At 39.3% G+C, this 20286-nt stretch overlaps 1 protein-coding gene across 2 annotated transcripts in view; it reads left to right on the forward strand.

The window, feature by feature from the left end:
* The window catches only part of SETBP1 (SET binding protein 1), a 387462-nt gene extending 367901 nt beyond the window's left edge, over positions 1–19561 (forward strand). For both annotated transcript variants that reach the window (XM_031003701.3, XM_055368701.2), the window contains exon 6: positions 14137–19561. In XM_031003701.3, the coding sequence (XP_030859561.2) occupies positions 14137–14756 (620 nt within the window). In that variant the 3' untranslated portion in view covers positions 14757–19561. The remainder of the gene's footprint in view (positions 1–14136) is intronic.
* The last annotated feature ends 725 nt before the right edge of the window (positions 19562–20286 follow it).

The following is a 20286-nucleotide window of genomic DNA, read 5'->3' on the forward strand; positions in this document are numbered from 1 at the left end:
AATTCTATGAATGATATATACAAATAGAAGATTAGCCCCTGACTCAGAGGAGCTTTAACACTACATGGGAAGGCCTGCCTCCAAAACATGAGATGACCAAATAGTATTTTTAGATGAATAGATCGAATAACAATCTGAGATACTAAGAAAACTATTATTCAGCAATTGGTTGGTCATGAATTTTCAACTGAATGGTACTAAGAGATTTCTCTTTTGGGAAGAGAAGAGTTAAGATGGACTTCTAAAGATAAACTGAATTAGGTAAGCAGACAGAAGCTAGGAGATAGGAATACAGCATTTATATGGAAATAATGGCAGATGAGTCTGGAAAGGAAATTTGAGATCAGAAGATGGAGTACCCAAAAGTCTAGAATAAGGCAGGGTGACTATTCTGACCGGCAATGATAGCAAAATGACAGCCATGGCCAAATTGCTGTCTACACTTGTGTTTTGGTTGGCCTATGGAAGGTTATAAATTTTAAAAAATTAATTAGCAGTTTATGAACATCAGAAGATTTACATAATAATCAAGGTTTCTGGCTTTATGAAAGTGTCATCTTTGGGCTCAGATTTTTAACTGGGAACAATTGATTGGAATAGGATAAATTTTCCCCATTAAATGTGCCATAGTCTCTTGTGTTTACCATGCCCTGCCTCCTACCTTTCTTCATAACCCTGACCAGCTTCTCTCAGTACCTTGAATGTCTGGCTCCCTACAGGGAGCCATTGAAGGCATTGAACTGGAGCAGAATCAAAACAATGTGCAGCAACAGTTAATCTAGCAGCAATGATGTGTCATCTGCAGTAATATCTTCTGTTATTTAATTATGGAATTTAGGGGGTTGGAAAAGGCCTTCGAGATGGTGAAATTCGGAGAAATTTGGCACTCCAATACAGACAAGAGTAAAAATTAATGAGGAAACCCAGGTTTTATCAGTCTTTTTCTAGCTCCCTGTCTTCTTTGCTTTCTTAAGGAAATATAGCATGAAATTAGCTTTGAAATGAGGCAGCCGTTGCTTTAATTATTGCCTTCACAACTTCTGAGATGTGTGCTCTTAGGAAAAAAATACTTGGTTTTCATCTCTATACTGTAGAGAAACTAAGGGACACTAATCAAGGTCCTCAAGTGGTTGTAATCACAATTAAATGAGGAAATACGTGAAATACTGCAATATACACTGTAGGTTTTCAAAAAATGTTAGTTCCTTCCCCCTTTGCCTTCATTTGAGGGCAAGAGCAATGCATTCTACTTGCCTTGTGTGGTGTAAGGTATGATACAAAGCATAGCTGTTACAAAAATAGTCCGTGAGTTTGTGAATGGTTGAAAGCTACCTCCTCACCCCCACAACTAGTAAAGAGTAAAAGTCCTTTTCGTCCTCTTTCCCCTATCCAGGACGCCTAAAGTTTAAGATCTGTTGTTTTAATGTCCATTGGAACTAACTCTGTTAGTTTATTTTATGGAATCAGCTTTTGAAAGGAACATAAGGAAAAACCTCACTTTCCCTCTCTCTTGGAGTGTCTGATCTATTGAAGAACACTCTTCCCCAGGAATTATGTTTTCCTTGATACCTCTTTAAACTAAAAGAGACCAGATAGTCTTCATGAGACAATCAGGAAATGTGAGTTAGTGCTACCAATGGATAGTTTCAAAAGACAGAGAGAAGGAACTGATCGAAGGAATGGTAACTTTTCAGTGGTCCCAGCAATGTGTGTGAACACTGTGTGGCCGGGATCCAGGGATAGCCAGCATCAGAAAAATGACAGGACTCAGAACAAAAGAGAATATGCCTGATACTACCTATAAATTCAGAGGCTGACTACCATATCAGCCTCTAAGCAGTCTTCCTGGAGTACCTGGGGATAGTTTTGTTACTCAAAAATTCTCCTCCAGGGCATCTTCTTGTTCTCCAATGCCTGAAGATATTTTGAGAGGACATTTTTTATTTTGAAATCTAGTTTTGTTAGTGCCTACATAGTCACAATCCTGGTCTTTGTCTTTTACAAGTTGCCAGAGTTAAGTGATTTGGGCTTTACATATGGAAAGTTCATTTTGTTGTGTAATTAATGGGAAGCAGACTCTGGGAAGCTGATGATCCAGGCCCTTATTTATATGAGAGCATATCTCTGTGTTTTGTTTATGACTCACTCTCCTACTCCACGCATTGTAACTTGGATTTGTTTACACTAACTTTTCCTAGAATCCAAGCCACATGGTGTATGAGCCAATAATTTATGGTCTCTAAAAGGGAAAGATGATGAATGAGCTTTTTCTTCTTAAATTGTCAAATCTTAAATTGAGGAGGGAGTGTTTGCCGTCTTGAGTCTGTTCAAGCTTATACTTGAAAAAAAGAAAAAGTTAAAGCAATTTTTTTTTCAAAAAACTCCTAGTATAGCACTCAGAATGTGAATGTATATATATTTGCCAAGAGAGCATATGACCCTTCTCCCATAATAAACCATTATGATTCTGATTCACATGCTTGGCAATGAAAAGCCCATTCATGGTGGAGGCTATACATGTGCTGGGGCAAGGGAATATATGGGAAACCTCTGTCTCTGTACCTTCAGTTTAATTTGGCTATGAATCTAAAACTGCTCTATAAAAGTCTACTTAAAAACAACAAAAAAGACCATTCCTTCCCCGGCTTCTCTCTCTCTCTCTCTAATGTATAATATGTACATGTGTTCCTTTTCCAGGGGACCCATCGTTTCAGTCAATCTTAACGTTCTTAACATCCTTAATGTCCTTAAATGTTCAAGCTGGTTTTCTTGGTGACTCTTAATAAATTCCAAACTTGCTTTAGTCCATGTTTTTGTCATTGAAACTCCACTTCTCTTATGGAATGAAGTTTAGGTGTTGGTCTATATTTCACAGTACTTGGTTCTGAGAGACTTTCAGTTAATGGTGCTCTGAACGGAGTAGGGAACAGCTGAAATATGTGAGGACCTAATTTAATTGACAGTGATTTGAATCTCCAAAAACATCCTTTCATGCCTCAAACACAGACTTTACAAAATAGATCGTAAGTGCTGTTTAAGTCAAGTCACATAGATTGATTTCAAGTAAGTCAGCTAGACTCTGTGCTGCTCACTAGGGGGAAGGCACAAGATTCCATGCCCCGTACAGTGCCTGGCAAAAACTGGGCCTGAATCAATGTTTATTCCAAGCATGAATATGAAGGGCTAAGACATGGTCCTTGTCCCTTAGGAAAAATACAGTTTAAGAAGAGTGTTAATATAGATTAATCCCATAATCATAATAGAGGACAGACTAAGTGAAGTGCCATCAGAGAGATACAGGCAACATAGAGAGGAGCAAACAGATGAATGCTGAAGTGAGAGTCCATGCATGGCTTTTAGGAAGAGGACTTAATTGGACTTTTAAAGAATGGGTGGAATATACAAAGATATGAAGTGTTCATGAAAAGCTTTAAGACTGAATTATAAACTGAATTCCAGTGGAAATTTGGGAGCACTGGAACAATGCCTGGTATTGCTTTGTGTTGTTTCTTTTATTTTTTTCTCACTAGGGCAGAAGAGTTGCCTCTGGATAAAAGAAAAATGCAAGACTTTTTTCCCTATTCAACATCAGATGTAATATCCTCTCTGACACTTACAGAAATAATAGTGTTGGGCACACACACCTGTAGGCTATGCAAAATTATTGTTTCTGTGGTTCATCCATCATCTACTAACCAGACAGACAGGAGAAAGTCGAAAGCAATTGGTGTGAATTGCTTGTTGTTTTTAGGGAGAATACAAAGATAGTTAATTTTGTAAATTGACATCTTTTTCTTTAAAAACTTCAATAAAGAAAAAATGATAGCATGGCTTTTAGTCACTTGAATCCAGCCCAGAGGTAGTTAAAAGGACAGGCATTAACTTTTAGAGTATTCGAGCCCTTTGAAAATTCCTAAAAATCTGAGAACTCTTTGAGAAAACAAAATTAAGTTTCAAAATTTTCACAACAGACTAGAATATTAATTCATGAAGTTAATAAAATTAAACTTTGCAGATTTAAATAGAAGGCTTGCATTTAAGCTTAACACCCAATTCCACATAGCCTTGGCCAGTGTTGGCAGCTGTTTATATGAAAGTGTTTAAGGGAGTTAATTGAGCCTCCATTTAACACGAGCCAACATAGAATGTTGTTGGGGAAAAAAAAATGCAGTTTTTAAAAAATGTAGCTTTTTTTAATATAAATGTGGTGCCTTGATCACAGAAAATAATCAAACCAATTTTTCTGTACTAACCGCTTCATATCTAGAAAATCAGTTCAATTCTAGGCACTAAAATCTCAGATCAACTTTAGCAGATGATATAATCTCCAGAGAGTGATCAAAATGAAACATTTGTTTTGATCTAGAATTCATCTGATAGGAAACACAGATGAAGGATTTGAGGATGTCTTACCTAGAGCACAGAAAACTTGGAGGTATATGACTTTTGTAGAATTATGTTTATTGAGAAGCAAGGGTCCTTTCAAGAAATTGAGAGATTTGTCTAGAGACACAGAACTGAGGGGTGATAAGCTAAGATCGGAACCTCATTCTTCTAATGTCCTGGTCAATATGTTTTCCATCAGATTGCCAAGTATGCTAGCTAATACATAAACAAATGCAGTTACTATTAAGACCAGGAAAAAAACAAAACAGAGATACTTACCGTTATATGTAATTCTTGAAGTTCTAGCATGGTCAACAGGACTTATTTTATCTGAGCCTAAATATTTAAAATGTGGAAATTTTCCTATGTTCATGTTTGCTATATGGTTCTTTGTTCTTCCCTGTATTTTTTTTCAAAGTTTTAAAGAGACAAAGAAAATGTCTCACAATCAGGTAAGAACATGCATGCACAATAGTTGGGGTATTATATAAGAGATGGTATTTATGGTTAAGGATAAAGTGATACCACATTTGAGAGGAAAGAAAAAAGAAATATAAAGAACCCTTTGAGAGGGTGCAACCACCCCCACTGTGTGACCAACTGGCATGCTGTGAGACTCAACAGATGTAGCTTCAAACTTTTTGGCGTTAACTACATTTCTATCCAGCCTTCCATGTTGTCTCATCAGTGTGTTGGGACTTGATCCATATTACAACAAACAAAAGCCAAAGTTGAATGAAACAGAGGACGGCTAAATGCCCTCGTATTTCTCAGTTTACCAATGCTGCCATTCCCAAGTCACTCCTTACCAAAAGCCTAGGAAGCTACTATTTTTTTTTTTTTTTTGAGATGGAGTCTGGCTCTGTTGCCCAGGCTGGAGTACAGTGGCACAATCTTGGCTCACTGCACCCTCCGCCTCCAGGGTTCAAGTGATTTATCTGCTTCAGCCTCCTGAGTAGCTGGGATTGCAGGCGTGCGCCACCACACCCGGCTACTTTTTGTATTTTTAGTAGAAATGGGGTTTCACCATGTTGGCCAGACTCATCTCAAACTCCTGACCTCGTAATCCGCCCGCCTCAGCCTCCCAAAGTGCTGGGATTACAGGCATGAGCCGCCGTGCCCAGCTGACTATTTATAAGTGGCTGACAAATAAATAGCATCTCCAGAAAATCTCCCAGACTTAAAACACTCCTCTGTTCATCCATGGTGGGCAACCCCTTGTGATGAATATTCATGATGCACCTTACAGGGAGCTATAATCTCATCTTTTGCTGGTTCTCTTATTTCTGAGGTCTCTGTTTTGCCCAGTTTTTTCAGGACTGCCAGAATCTGGCTTGCCCTCCTTAGAAGTCCCTTGAGCAACCTAGCGATGTTTTCACTCAGCTTAGATTATCTCTGGAATGAGTCGCCACTGTCATTATCTGTCCAAAGTCCCAGGTGGTTTGTCTAACCCGTGGGCCCATGAAATAACTGGCGTTATTTCCTTGTGGTCAGAGAAGCCTATAGACCAGGACCTGTGAATTGCCTAATCAAATAAAGAATGTCAGCATTAAATCCCATTCAAGGAGCTCTCCATGGATAGGGCACCCCTCACTGCCATGGAATTGCATGCAACTCAATTAAAGGTGTTTTGGGGAATATAAAGATGAATGCTCTCCAGGATTTGGGCTCTAGGAGTTTACAGTCTGAAAAAATCTAGCAGGAAATATTAATCAAACATCTACTATGACACAGGAACTGTGTTCTTTGTTTTGAAGGGTATGAAAAAGGGCAACACATGCTGTCTTCAAGAAGCTTTAATGCTTCCTAGGCCATAGAAAGTGAAGATCTTTGAGGATTAAATACCAAGTGAGTGAATAAACTCTCGAGGAGTTTTTTGAAAAAGAAAGGACAACTTTAAAGCAGTGGGCTCCAGATTTTTGATCATGCAGTGATATTAGTAACATAATTTTGAATAGTCACACCATTTAAATACATACTAAAAATATGTGCCCTCTTTTTCTTAAATACAGACTTTAACAGGATGAGATAAACTTGAAATACATTATATTCTTAAAATAATTTTAAATTTCATTTTACCTATTATTAATGAAACAAAAATATTTTTGTTACTATCAAAATGTTATACTGATTTAAATATTTTTAATAGTGTTTTAAGGAGAGCCAAGCAATTGAGTTTGTATACTTGTTTTTGAAAATCTTGGGTTTTTTTTTAAGCACTTGTGATAAGTAATTTAAAGTTCTCTTTCTGAATTCAGTTTGTTTCAATACTTGTTGTTAGTAGATGTTGTAGGATAAAGAATATTTCATGTACACATAGATTCAAAAGAATAAAGTACATTGTTGACTGTGCTGAAATCAGTACTATTTTTTTCCAATCTCATCTATCAGTTAAACAAGATTTTTGTTGAAACTTGGCAAAGCATCCTCTTTGTTAACAATTAGATGGTCCATTTTTTTTTAGTCCAACTCTTCATTCGAAAGTAGTTCTGTTTGCAAGGTATTCAAATTTGCAGATTAAAGGGATTTTATAGGTTATATTATTTTCAGCAACAAAATTGCCAAATGGTGGAAACATTTGCAATAAATTTCTAAAACTGCTCTTTCTATAGCATGAGTTTCTTTCCAAAAGCAGTTACTTTCTGGCCCAGTTTACTGTAAAGGGACATTAAGTGTTTTGTTTTTTAACATCTGCAGGGTAACATTACTGACAGCCCATTGACAGCCTAGAAGAGTTAAGAAAATTTGGAACCCTTGTCTTTTTGTACAAGAAAACTGCCAAATTCATCTTTGAAAATGGCAACTCATGTGTACAGTTTGGTGTGAAATAACCAACAGAACTCTATGTGGTATATAAAGTATTGTATGGGTCTTCTTCATCTCATTACAAAGTATTTTGAAATTTTTTTCTGTTGAAAAGTCTTGCTTTTCTAAAATTACCATGTGGGCTGGCCTGCTACAAATTTAAAATATGGGACACTGACAGCACCCTGAAAGCCAGTGAGATCCCCCATCAACCCCTTGAATGCACATGGCCTCTCCTCCTCCCAGGAATCTCATGCCCAAGTGTGACAGGTGACCTGTCATCTGATGGGCAGCACAAGTAAGGGCATGGCTGGAGTTCCATTTATTAAGCATTAGAATTATTTAGGTAAAATATAAATAATGTAAATACAAATTATTAATGTGTTCTTTCTGCAGCTCAGTAAATTGTCTGGCTTCTTCTGGAGGGAATGTGCACCCCACTTGGGAAGCTGCTGGTTTAATTTAGAGAGGCAGAGAGGAGGTGAACAGTGTGGGCAAGGTGGCAGGGGCAGGAGAGCACTAGGCCGATTTCTAAATCCAACACCTTTCCTGAGAAGATTAGAGAGCTGCCCTGGGGCACTAACTGTTTGGTGGCCTAGCCCACTTCAGAGCTCACACACATAAACATACTCACACTTAACATACCCCACTGCTTCACCTCTCCATCAGCCAGTCTGCCCACCTCTCCTACCTTGTCCCAAGAAAAAATGTGAAATAGGAGCAGAACACAGACCAGAGTCCTTCAAGCCACTGCAACTGAGATAAAAAGTTCTTTCACAATAAAACCCTAAGAATAAGTTGTTGTTTGAATAGTCAAGCAGTTACTATGCTTTAAACAAGCTAGTCATGTTTTCAAAGAAACCCCAAAGTATGTTAAGATGATATTAAGAACAGAGTGAAAACACCATCATATGACAAATCCCCCACATCTGCTAACTCTTAATTCTAAATTACTGCTTTAAACTTAGCAGTTCTGTAGCACTTGTGTTGATAACAAGCAGCAGCAACTCAGATGCCCCCTACCTTGCAGAGGCCTCACTAGCAGAGGCAACTTGCCATCTTTTTCAAAAGAGCTTTTAAGGCCAGGACTGTAGAAGGTTAATTTAAATTCTAAGGATGGAAGAAGAAGGTTTGCATGCCAAGGTAGGTTGCCTCATTCTCCCCATTAAAAATAAAAAGCAGCATTAGGAAAATAAGAGACCATTACCAAGGCAAGCAGAAGTACAAAGTAAAATAAATAAATAAAATGCAGGATTTACATTAGAGAACATGAGACAACTGAATGCCATTGAGCTTGTATTTGCTGATCACATAGTATGCACCAGATCAGGTACTGCTGTATCAATGGGCCTGTGCTGGGAACTCTGGAAGTAGAGAAAAAAAGATGTGGCCTTTGCCTTCAGAGAATCTTCTAACATGTATCAGCACACAGAGCAATTCATACTGCAACTCTCCGCCTTGATTGAAGCACAAGATATTCCAGCTGTATCTGCCCTGAAATGCACCCCAACTCCAGGCAGTTCAGCTTTCCTCAACATCTTTCCACCTCCCCTTAGGAACATTCAAACAGCAAGAAAAATTCTAAGGAATCTAGAAGTAAATTTGCCTCCCTCCACAATCCACCCAAAGCTTTCTTGTAAAATAGGATGTGTCTTGTACATGGGCAAAGTACAGTCCACAAACATGTGTATCTATTTCTTGGGAATCTTCTATATAACTAAGCCTTGTTAGCCTTTGGCTCAGGGGGCCTACTATATGTACAAATTCTGCATCCAAAAAGCAGTGCTAAGTCCATTCTCTAGTTACCATAAACGACTTGACAAAATCAACAGAATGCTGATGAGCCAATCTTCTGATAATGGGAGTGAAAAGATAGAATGTCTAGATCTGGGCCAAAACCAGCTCAACCATTTGCATGGCAATTTCAAATATAGATAGGGTCTGAAAGAAAATTTGTATTGCCGAGTTATGAAGAAATGAATTTGCATTTTGCCTGGGCCACTCAATAATTATTCTTTAAAACTAACAAAGAGCAGGCAAGATATAGGACAATTATAGGAAGGAGAGCAAATATGGAATCAATCTTGCAGCAAGAGCCCAGAAATGACTGTCCAATAATGAAACAATTTGAAGAGAGAAAAATCTGTAAACATTTAGAGGGACAGTGAAATCATAAGCAATAAGGGGAAAGATTTGTGAATATCAAACCCTGCCAAGTCTGAAGTTCTCCTCCCCCCACACTAAGATTTTAGAATTATTCGATTAAATAAATGTTTTAGAAAGCCACCCCACATTTGGGGATGCAATTAATAATGAGTATAGAAAAGAATTACGGCAAACTAAATATATTAGGGAACTTCCAAGAGCATCTGGTTCAGCCGTCCAATGTAACAGATGAAGAAACAGAGATGGAGGGGTTAAGGGGTTTATCTCAGTTCACCTTGTTTTCCAGCTTCTTCTACACAGAATCATTTCTACTGTACCATACTCTGCTATTATTCACACAGAGGAATGACAAATCTGAACTGAAAGTTTGGATAACAAGCATAAAGGAGAAATAAATGAAATTCAGATGTTTGGTAGATGTGAAAAACCCTAAAGACTGTAATGTGCAAAAGAACGAGGGATACTAAGTCCTAATGCCTGATGCCATCAATGGAGATTGGCTCATGGCATATATTTATTTATGCAGTTGGTGAAAGCATAAAACACAGAGAAGTCATTCATGTTTCTGTGCCATTAAAACAGGAGGGCAGCTACAAGCTAAGCCTTCTAGGGAGATGGTGGATGCATGACCTTCACTGGGAACATCTCCTCTTATTCTTCAAAAAATATTTAGGTGAAATAAAGCCCCAAGAGGGTGAAAATTAGAGCACTGTCCAGCCCTAAGATTTTAAGATGTTTTATTGCCACTTATTTATAATTTTTTTAACACTGTGTTATCGAAAATGTCAGACATATACCAAAGTAGACAGAATACCATTAATAAACCTCATGTACCCATCAATATCAACTTCAGCTTCAACAATATCAACTTACAGTCAATCTTGTTTCATCAATACTTCCACTTACCTCCTCCCTTCCTTAGTATTTTAAAATGAATCCCAGATGATAGTGTGATTTCATCTATTAATATTTTAGTATGCATTTCTAAAAGATAGGTACTCAAAAAGCATAATCACAATGCAAATATCACACCTACGGAAATTAACAGTAGTTACATAATATCATGAAATGCCCATTGTTCAAATTTCCATTTATTTCATGATCTCTTTTAAGAGTTTGTTCCAATTGTCATCCAAATAAGGTCCTTTATCTCTTTAGTCTCTTTTGATGCACAGTTTCATCTTCCCCCTGCCCTGCGATTTATTTGTTGAAGACACCAGGTTGTTTGTCTAGAGTCTCCCACAGTCCACAATTTACTGAATGAATCCCTGTGTGTCTTCTGTCCTCTGTAGTTCAAGGTAGGTAGTTCTAGATCTGTGCTGCCCCATAGGGTAGCCACTAGCCACACTGTAGCTATTTAAATGAAAATTAGGTGATATTAAAATTCAGTTTCTCAGTCACACCAGCCACATTTCAAGTGCTCAGTAGCCACAAGTGGCTAGTGGCTCTATGGGGCAGCACACACATAGAGAACATTTTCACCATCTTAGAAAACTCTGTTGGACAGCCCTACTCTAGTGGCTTAATAAAACTCTATGAGGTTGCCTTGGGGGGAAGTAGATGTTGAGTAGTAGGTGAGTCATCCACCAAATCTTTGACTCACAGTTGATCTCCTACACAGCAGTCACTTTAAACCTCCACAACTGGACTCTGAAGATAAAATAAAAGTTCAAGATGTATGTGTGTTTTTAAAGTTATGTAAGTAGTATACTTAAACATGTTTTTGTGATTTCCTTTTTTACCCAACTCTTTAAATGAGATTTAACCATGTTGATATATTTATGTGTAGTTTATTCATTTTAATGGATGTATAATATTGCATTATTTTATGTATCACAGTTGATTAATTAGATTGTTCTCAGTTTTCTGTATCATACACTGAGCTTCAAGGAACATCCTTATATGACTTTTGCCTCCTGATATATATGAGTAAAGCAGGCAAGCTTGACATGAAATTGCTGGGACACTGAATGTGTACATCTTCAACTCTAACAGTTATTGCCCAATCACTCTGCAAAATGATTATAACAATTTACACTCCCACCAACAGTATGTGAGTGTTCCTAGTTTCTTACATCATTACCAATACTAGGTAGATTCAGATTTTTAATTTTTACCAACATGAGCTCATATATGTGCAACAAAAGGATTAAAACAAGCATAGAAAAAAGGGAAAGGAATGGAGAAGGGAGCCATGACTTAGCTCCATCTGTAATGTTTTCTTATTAAAAAAAAAAAATGACAAAAAGTTAACATTTGCTAAATGTGAATGGTAGGCACAAAAGAGTTGGTTATGTCATTTTTTAGGATTGTTTGGTAGTTTACACTATCAGAATTAATTTTTATTTCATAATCCTTTTTTAATGCAAAGACTTAATAAATTATTCAGCACATGTTTTTGAATATGGAATTATCTGCTATCTGCTAGGTTTCTGTTTATTTATTTTGGTTTGGAGATTTTGTTTTTGGGGTTTGTTTACTTATTTATTTTGGCATTTCACTTTAAAAAGACAGCACATAGAGCGACAATCCATTGGTTATATTTTCCCCAAATGACCTGCAGCTCATGGAGTATTTCCATCAAGCTTAACTCGGTCAAATACAGTATTGCCAACTAATTGATTTACTTTATACTTCTATTCTATATTACATGTCAGCAAGGTGATTTGCTTTATTCTTTCATGCTATTTTATATAATATATCACATAGCATTTGCTTCCTCTATGACTGATATAAACTAAAGAGAGGGCAAACTGTAAATGAAAGCTTTGCTTGGAATAGTGTCAAGTTTTGTGGAATATTACTACTGACTAGTTGCCATTGACTCCTGAACTATGTGGACAAGGTAAATTACCTGTCACTGACATGAAGGTGGGCTAAGTTTTAGTATCACTATATTTGCAATGATCACTTTAAAAATCCAAACTAGAACTCTTCTAGGGAATACGACTACAAGGCCTGATTAGACTGATTTGTCAGTCCAGAAACAATTCTTAAATCTCTTTTATATACAAGGCACCCTGCTAGGCCCTTTGAGGGACATAAAGACAGATAGGCATTGGTTCTTGCCTCTGATAACTTACAACCAGGCAACCTTTTTCTTTTACAAAACTAACTACAAAAATTTTATTTTTATAGTCAGAAGCTCACTCTGGCTTTGTTCTATTTTGATCTTTATAACTTATTTTAAAGATCATTCAGTAGTTATTCATTGCTCGGTCAGTCTTACCGACCTTTGGCCAAAAGCGGTAACATTTTGACCTGGCCTGTGGGACTCAGCTCTTTCCACTCCATGAAGCTGGGGGTGTAAATGACTTCAAATAAAACCCTCCTGGCAATCTGTGCTGGGCACAGCATGAGAGAGAAATGGGACAAAGCAGAGGAAAGAATCAAGTGGGAGTACCCAAGAATAAGTGAGAATGGTATCCATGTTTTAAGCATCTTTTTTCCTCCTCTCTCTTAAGATATTTATTCTGCTTCTCTATTAGTAGATACAAAAATAATAATGGGAGGAAACGACAAACCAAAATGATAAAATGCAACACACTCCCCTCTATGCGTAGGTCTTCCACGTGGGCTCCTTTCGGGTTGAACATGCAGCGTAAATCATAGCGGCAAAGAACTCAGTGAAGACACACTTCTTATGTTTATAAACAGCCAGGGGGAGTGGCCACCTTGAAGGTGGAGCCATGGAGTCTGTGTGAGTGTATGTGCCCATTTGTGTGTGTGTGTGTGTGTGCATGTGCACACAGGTATCACACATGTGCCTGCTCATGACCAACACAAGGAGAAAGAATGATCTGCAGGAGGAATGGTTGGCTATATCTTGAAGCCATTCACGCTTTATGGTGTCTGAACTTCAAAACTAAGCAGTTCTGAAGGCCATTTAGTGGCAGCAGCGCAGGACTTCCTGAGACAAGAAGTTCGGCTCATAAAATCGAGGTGCAGCTGGCCAACAGGACATGAAAAGAGCTCTTTGCAAACGCCAGCCTGGTAGGGGTAGTGTAAATGATTCAGAAACACCTGGCTGATACTTCCCTTGAGGTTCTCAGAGGATGAACTGGTTATGAAGGACCTGGTTAACTGAATGCCATCAGGGAACTTGACTAGTCCAGAACACTGGGGGAAAAGCACAGCGAGATTATGCCATGATAACTAGAGTGCTCCAGGAAATAAGCCTCCCTGTGTCAGTGGAGAAGGATTAGGAATAAAATGGTTCAGTTACATATTCTTATCCTTGATCAGGCCAAGGCATCTCTTCTATGAGATTGATAGTACATCTGCTTGATATGGAGGCCCACGTGCCTTTTTATTCATCTAACACCTACAAAAAGAGAAAGTCTAATCCTGTGCTAAATTGAATCGGATCAAATGTCAAAAAGGTGAATAAAAAATTACCTATATAATAAGAGAAATAATGGGAAGATTTATATTGTGATTCTGCCATTGAGTCCCACGGCTCTAGGCCAGTTTACCTCCACAGTATGAGCCTCAGTTTCCACATCTTTACAACGGAAGCAACAATATTTCACATAATTGTTGGGAGGACTGAGATCATGTCAATAGAAGTACTTTGCATGCACAATGAGTATTTGAGAAATGTTTGTTTTTATTTTAATAAAGAAAAAAGAATAATGCATCTTGGGCACGGAGACATACCCATAGCATTAATTCTCCATAATCTTTATAGCCAAGTAGAATGCTAGCTGTCAGTGAAGAGGCTGAGTTGAAGGCACCTTGCATCCTGTGCTCACTTTCTTATCTCTTCCCCTCCTGCAGTCGGCTCCTCCCTGAAGAAGAGGTTCAAGCGGCGGGAGATCGAAGCCATCCAGTGCGAAGTGCGGAAGATGTGCAACTACACCAAGATCCTGTCCACCAAGAAGAACCTGGACCACGTGAACAAGATCCTGAAGGCCAAGCGGCTGCAGAGACAATCAAAAACAGGCAACAACTTCGTGAAGAAGAGGCGCGGGCGTCCCAGGAAGCAGCCAACCCAGTTCGATGAGGACTCCAGAGACCAAATGCCGGTGCTGGAAAAATGCATCGACCTGCCCAGCAAAAGGGGCCAGAAGCCCAGCCTGAGCCCGCTGGTGCTGGAGCCCGCCGCCAGCCAAGACACCATCATGGCCACCATCGAGGCGGTCATCCACATGGCCCGGGAGGCGCCGCCCCTGCCCCCGCCACCGCCGCCGCCCCTGCCGCCACCGCCGCCACCACCCCTACCCCCGCCACCCCCTCTACCCAAGACCCCCCGAGGCGGAAAGAGGAAACACAAACCGCAGGCCCCCGCTCAGCCCCCGCAGCAGCCGCCCCCGCAGCAGCCCCTTCCCCAGGAAGAGGAGGTGAAAGCCAAAAGGCAGAGGAAGTCCCGAGGGAGTGAGAGCGAGGTCCTTCCCTAGGGCGGGTCTGGGCGTCTGCACCTGGGGCCTAGGGAACTGACACGTGGGAAGCGCAGTGAGCCGGGGCGGGGGCGGAATCCCCGCTGCAGGGACACCCACGCCCTTCTCTCCAGAAGCCGGGCAGGCAGAATCCGGCCAGACGACGGGGCTGAGCCATCAGGAGCTCTTGGGAAAGCAAAGCAGGGAGACACCTTCAGAAGAAGCTTGTCTGAGCTTCACCGCAGCTCCCACCACGCGGCGCTTCAGTACGGCTGGATCCTCCGCAGGCGAGCGGAAGGCCCCCAGGAGGAGCAGGCTGGTGGCGCTCTCCTGACCTCCCGCTGCCAAGGTGCGCCCCCGACTCCCGATTTCATTTGCTGGCCAGGAAAATCGAAAGGGAAACACCCTCAATTAGGAAACATTCCAAGGGGAGAAAAGCTGCAAATTGCTCAACTGGCATTGCTGTAACCCGTTCCATTTAATTGGTTTTTATTTCTTTTGATTTTCAAGCTCTGCTAAGCTTTGGGGTACCAACGTCATCTTCAGGTGACCTGAATCTTTCCCTTAACCGTACAGTTTCTCGATGGAATTGTGTGATGAGAAGGTGGAATTCTAGTGATAGGCGACCTCAGACCCGCATTCATGTTCTGTGTGCCTCTTCTATTGCACATACACTGATTTTTAGCATTGTCTATTCCTATTTTTCCTTTGCCCATTGTACTTCCATATATCTTTTCATTAACTTACTTGCTGCCTTTTTTTTTATTCTTGGTACACATTTGAATAATGTAATCCTTAACCTGTGCTGTAAAGTTCACCCTTGGCATGCTGTTCCAAGAACCTGGCTTTGAATCCCAATCGTTGTGAAACATACTCAGTATTGATAAAACCTTTTTAATAAGTGACGCAGAGCAGCCAAGGATATGTTGACCCAGATGTCAACCAGGCTATTTTTATACTTAAAACATGTCAGCAGAGCATAGGCAGAATAAAATGGTTTTAATACCCCACAGCAAATAGAGTAACTGACAAACCACCAAAAACTGAAACCCCAGACCCACCAGAAGACAAGTGTCTAGCAATGCCTTGGTACCTGATCTTTTTCATTCAAATAATTGTCATAGGTTGTTCAAAAAAAAAAGGAAACAAAAACACAATAGAAGTCCATTATCCCTTGATAATTATTTCTTAAAAGCAAATGGGAGTAAGTGTTCTTATCTGGAAAAATAAATAAATAAAATGCTCAAAGGGTATCACCACTTCAATTTTATCAAGCCACCTTGGACAAAGTATCCAAATTGTGGTTGCCTTAATAAACTAAAACATTATTGTACATAATGTAATTATAAATCTATCAGTCTGCATGGATGCAAACTGTGTGTGACAAATCGTCTTTTAAATGGTCAATTTCAGCTGTACATTTCTCATCCAAGTTGTACTCTAGCCATTGGTTTAGCGTGGACAGATATTCCATCTCTATTATCCATTTCCACAGCCCGAATAAAATATGTTAAGCAGGCTCAGAATGAATATGAAGAATTCCATTTCCGTAGATGTTTTCTAAAAGTCAGATTGTGGAAATTTCAAATAAGTATTTTCAATTTCCTCCCTCACTCCCCCTTACCTTCCCCAAGACATCAAACACCTGGCATGGTAGATTATAGAAAGAGACACTGAGAGAGAGAATTAAATTTTCTAATGGGAATTAGAATATCTGGTTTACCTCCAAATTAAGTTTCTTTACAGGAAGTTGGGACCAGCTGGAAATTGTATTATCATTTCGGAACACAATATTACTTCCTTAGAGAGAGATGGATTTTTGTTGGCAACATAAAAGAATAAGTGATGGGGTATCTATGTGAGTAAATTTTTAAATTCTAAGTTAATATGCTTGCAAACATTACTGCTGCGTTATGGCACCAAGAGTTGGTTGAAATTACCCACGTAGTCATACTCTTGTGCTCTGTCACCATGGACTTCACATCATTTGCTGCCCACTAGTTCAATCACATTTAATCCTAGCAATATGTAAGTTTAAATGACTGCATTCCCCTCTACTTTAAAGCTTATATCCTAGATACTCAGTTTGTGACCTTGGTTGACCTTTGGCATTTCACGCAAGTTGAACAGCAAAATCAAAGCAGCCATTTTTAATTCGTCATTCCCAAGCCCTATCTGAGTGGTTCCAAAGTCACCTGAGAGGAAGGTTTAAATTAGTCCCTCTCACCCCACCATTGCTATAAAACAGCAACGTTTTCATTCCAATTCAGCCATAAAGAGGTTTCTCTTCTTACTGGGTTTTGAAATCATTTCCTTTTTTCTTTCGTTTGCCCTTCTTCCTTCCTGTGTTGTACTATCTCTCCAACCACGTATATAAGCAGACTCAATCTTCTTGCAGAGGAAGATGAGCTGGCACTCTGCAAACTTCTTTAATAAGGACCCAAAGTTTAATTGACATTAACCTCTAGTAGGTGAGAAATTCCAAAAAAGCTTTGGGGTACATTAGAATTTCCAAAGGTCTGAAAGATATTTCAGGAGATTTAACAGCAGAGTTGCAACTTACACGTGAATTCTGGTCTATAGTGGTCATGTGAGTTAAATTCGAATCTTCTACTTGTATGACCCTAGGAATAGATTGTAATACTGCAGAGGACCAAAGCTGAGGCATGCTAAACAGCCGCTTGGAGGTGGAAGCAAGTTCAGTCACCTACTTAGTTTCCTCTCTCCACCACCCAGTTCCTCCCTCAGTATCACATTATTTTTTTCTTCTGCTTTCCATTAACCTAACTCATCTCATCAGTACAACCATTTTCTTATTCTCTAACTACCCCCAATTCCTTTGGCCTCTCCCCACCTGTCCAAACTCAGCCCTGCCGTGGGCCAATGCAGCTTACAGACGGTTGCAGAGCTAGGAAGAAAACCCAGCTCTCCCAACCCTGATCGTGGAGGTCTCTGGCCCCCCAACACTGCCTTCTGGGGCTGCATTTTTTTTTTTTTTTTTGAGAAGAGGTCTTTTGGGATACATGGTGCTCCACATACAGCTTCACAAAATATTTCATTATAAGAGAAACCCCTTGATTTTTATTTCTTTTTCTTTTGTTTTCTGGATTACCTGCCTTCAGTAAGCAGATGCGGACCCACTTGTAAGGAGTCTGGTTAGTGATGAGAAAAGGATGAAATCTAGATACAAAAGCCTCCTTGAAGGTGATGATGGATCTTTAATCCACTTGACTAAGTGTCTGGAAGAGCTACTTGCTCTTCCGCCCCTCATCTCAAATGAGAGGAGCAGAAGTTTAACTTCCTCAAATAGCCCAGCTCTGGCTAAAACCCAAAGAAGAAAGGTCAAAGGAAGGGAAAGCATGTCAGGGGCTGGTTTGTGACTTGGCAGGACCAGGAAACAGCAGCCACTGACAGCCCAGAGAAGGTGACTAAGGGCTGGCAGAAGATTAGAATGTTAATTTGGCTGCTGTCCGGACTAGGAGGCCATGTTCAATGGCAGTCAGAATTTGTGTTCTGCGCATTGCTGGGTCTATAAATATGATAAGCAAGTGGTGACAGAATTATAGTATAAGGTGATGTACTACATGCAGATCATAAAGGATTTGGTTTTAAGACTTAAGTAGAAAATCCCTCTCCTAGCTTATTACCCAACAATATTCAGATAATGAGCTTTTGGAGAATATCTTTTTCCTATCACTAGAAAGATTTACCTGGGAACTGTCTAAAGTCTACACACATATTTCCAAAGCCTTTAAATACCAACTGCAGCATGGAGAGAGAGGGGTGGCAGAAGCTGAAATGCCTCAAAAGCCATTTAAGTGTTACGTTGCAGGATTTTCAGTCCTTCTCGTTATGTAAAAGTAGATAAATATAGACGTTATTCTTAACACTACCCTATAGTATCACAGTGGTCCAAATGCCAGAGCTTACAGATAATGTCATCACAGTGCCTAGAAACTCGAACTGTAATATACCGTAGCATTTTCTTGGTGTTTCTTAAAGTTTCTTTCCACAATACAAGGTCCTCTCTGCCTCTTGTTTCTTGGAGAGTTCACCCCACTGATGAGTCTTCCTTCCCTGTTGGACTCAGTCATTTGGGGAACAGTCTTAGAAGCACATATCAACCAAGGAAGAAACTTCCTGGATATCTATTGCCCACTTGCCCAGGTCTAATAAACACTAAAGGGGGGAAATTGAAAGGAGCTGCCAACTGGTCAACGTGGAAGGGCAGTTCCACCCTAGATTGGTGTCTTTCTTTTTCTTCCTTTTTTAAAAAAAAAATCTATTTCTTAAATAATAATAAATGCACATGATGTGTTAAATATGTACATATATATTTCAAAAGAAAAAATGGGGCACAAGATTGTCTTACAAGTCGTGCTGGCTAATTTTTAGTTTGTATTCATAAGTGGTTTTTAAAAGCCTTTTTTAAAGTGTAATTTGCATGTTCTACTTTGATTGTATGTAAACATATTTTAGAACAAAAAATGTATTTGTATTTTATTGAATATAGAGGCAAGAAAATTGTACATTGTTTGAAATGTTCTTTTTGTAACAGTTTTTATTCATAAAGCATTTTTGTACATTTAAAATGAACATGGACTTGCTGTTATTTGAGGCGTAGATACATCTAGCATGCTTACTGTCATGCTCCTCCATGGTCTTAGATGTTGGGTTTTAAACATTTTTTTCTAAAAGAAAGCTCAGTCTTTTTCGCTACCAGATCAGGTTAGCACAGTATAGAGCACTTAACTATTAAAAAAAAAAGTTAATCCTATTCATATGTTATTCATTGTGTGAAATTAAAGACATTCAATTCAGTCTAACATGAGTTGTGAATTCTTTTGTTTTATTTTCCATCTGGTTTAATCACTAAGGAGTGTAATAGCATTTGGGGGTCTTTGCTCACACCAACTGGATACAGAATCATTGAGAAAATTTTAACAACCGTCTCTCTTTTGTATGATACTGGGAAGTACATTCTGGGTAAGAGTTGAGTCTGATTTACTGGGTTACTGTTCACAGAGTATTGCACTAACTGGCCACCAAGATAGGGCTGATTCATAGAACCGGTTAGGCGTCTGCTGAAAGCAATCAAAGGGTACTGTAGGATATTGAAGACCCACCCTGTCCTAAATTTTTAGAAGAGCATTACAGATAGGGATTAAGCTTTCTTACTAAATATCCCATGATGTCAGACATCTGAAGGAAGGACCCCTGGCTGCACTTAAGGTTTTACTGTAGTGACAGGAGGGGCTACTTAATAAATGACAGACAGTTACTGATTACCTACCCAGTGCCTATGCTGAGTGTCCTTGTTCTAAAGGGACTTACTAGGCCTCCATTTGAAAAATGAAACTAGCAATTTGAAGCTGAATATGGCCAGCTGTGAAAGAGTGATGGGGTCTCAAAAGAAAGGTGGAGTCTTTACTGCTTTCCTGCCTGTTTTTTCTACCCATTCTATTCCACTTTTTCGTTTGTATTTATAAGTGGGTTTTAAAAGCCTGTCTTAAGCACTTTGCACATTATACTTTAATTGTATGTGAACATA

Source organism: Gorilla gorilla, chromosome 17 (assembly GCF_029281585.2).
Source record: "Gorilla gorilla gorilla isolate KB3781 chromosome 17, NHGRI_mGorGor1-v2.1_pri, whole genome shotgun sequence".
NCBI classification, from domain to species: Eukaryota; Metazoa; Chordata; class Mammalia; order Primates; family Hominidae; genus Gorilla; species Gorilla gorilla.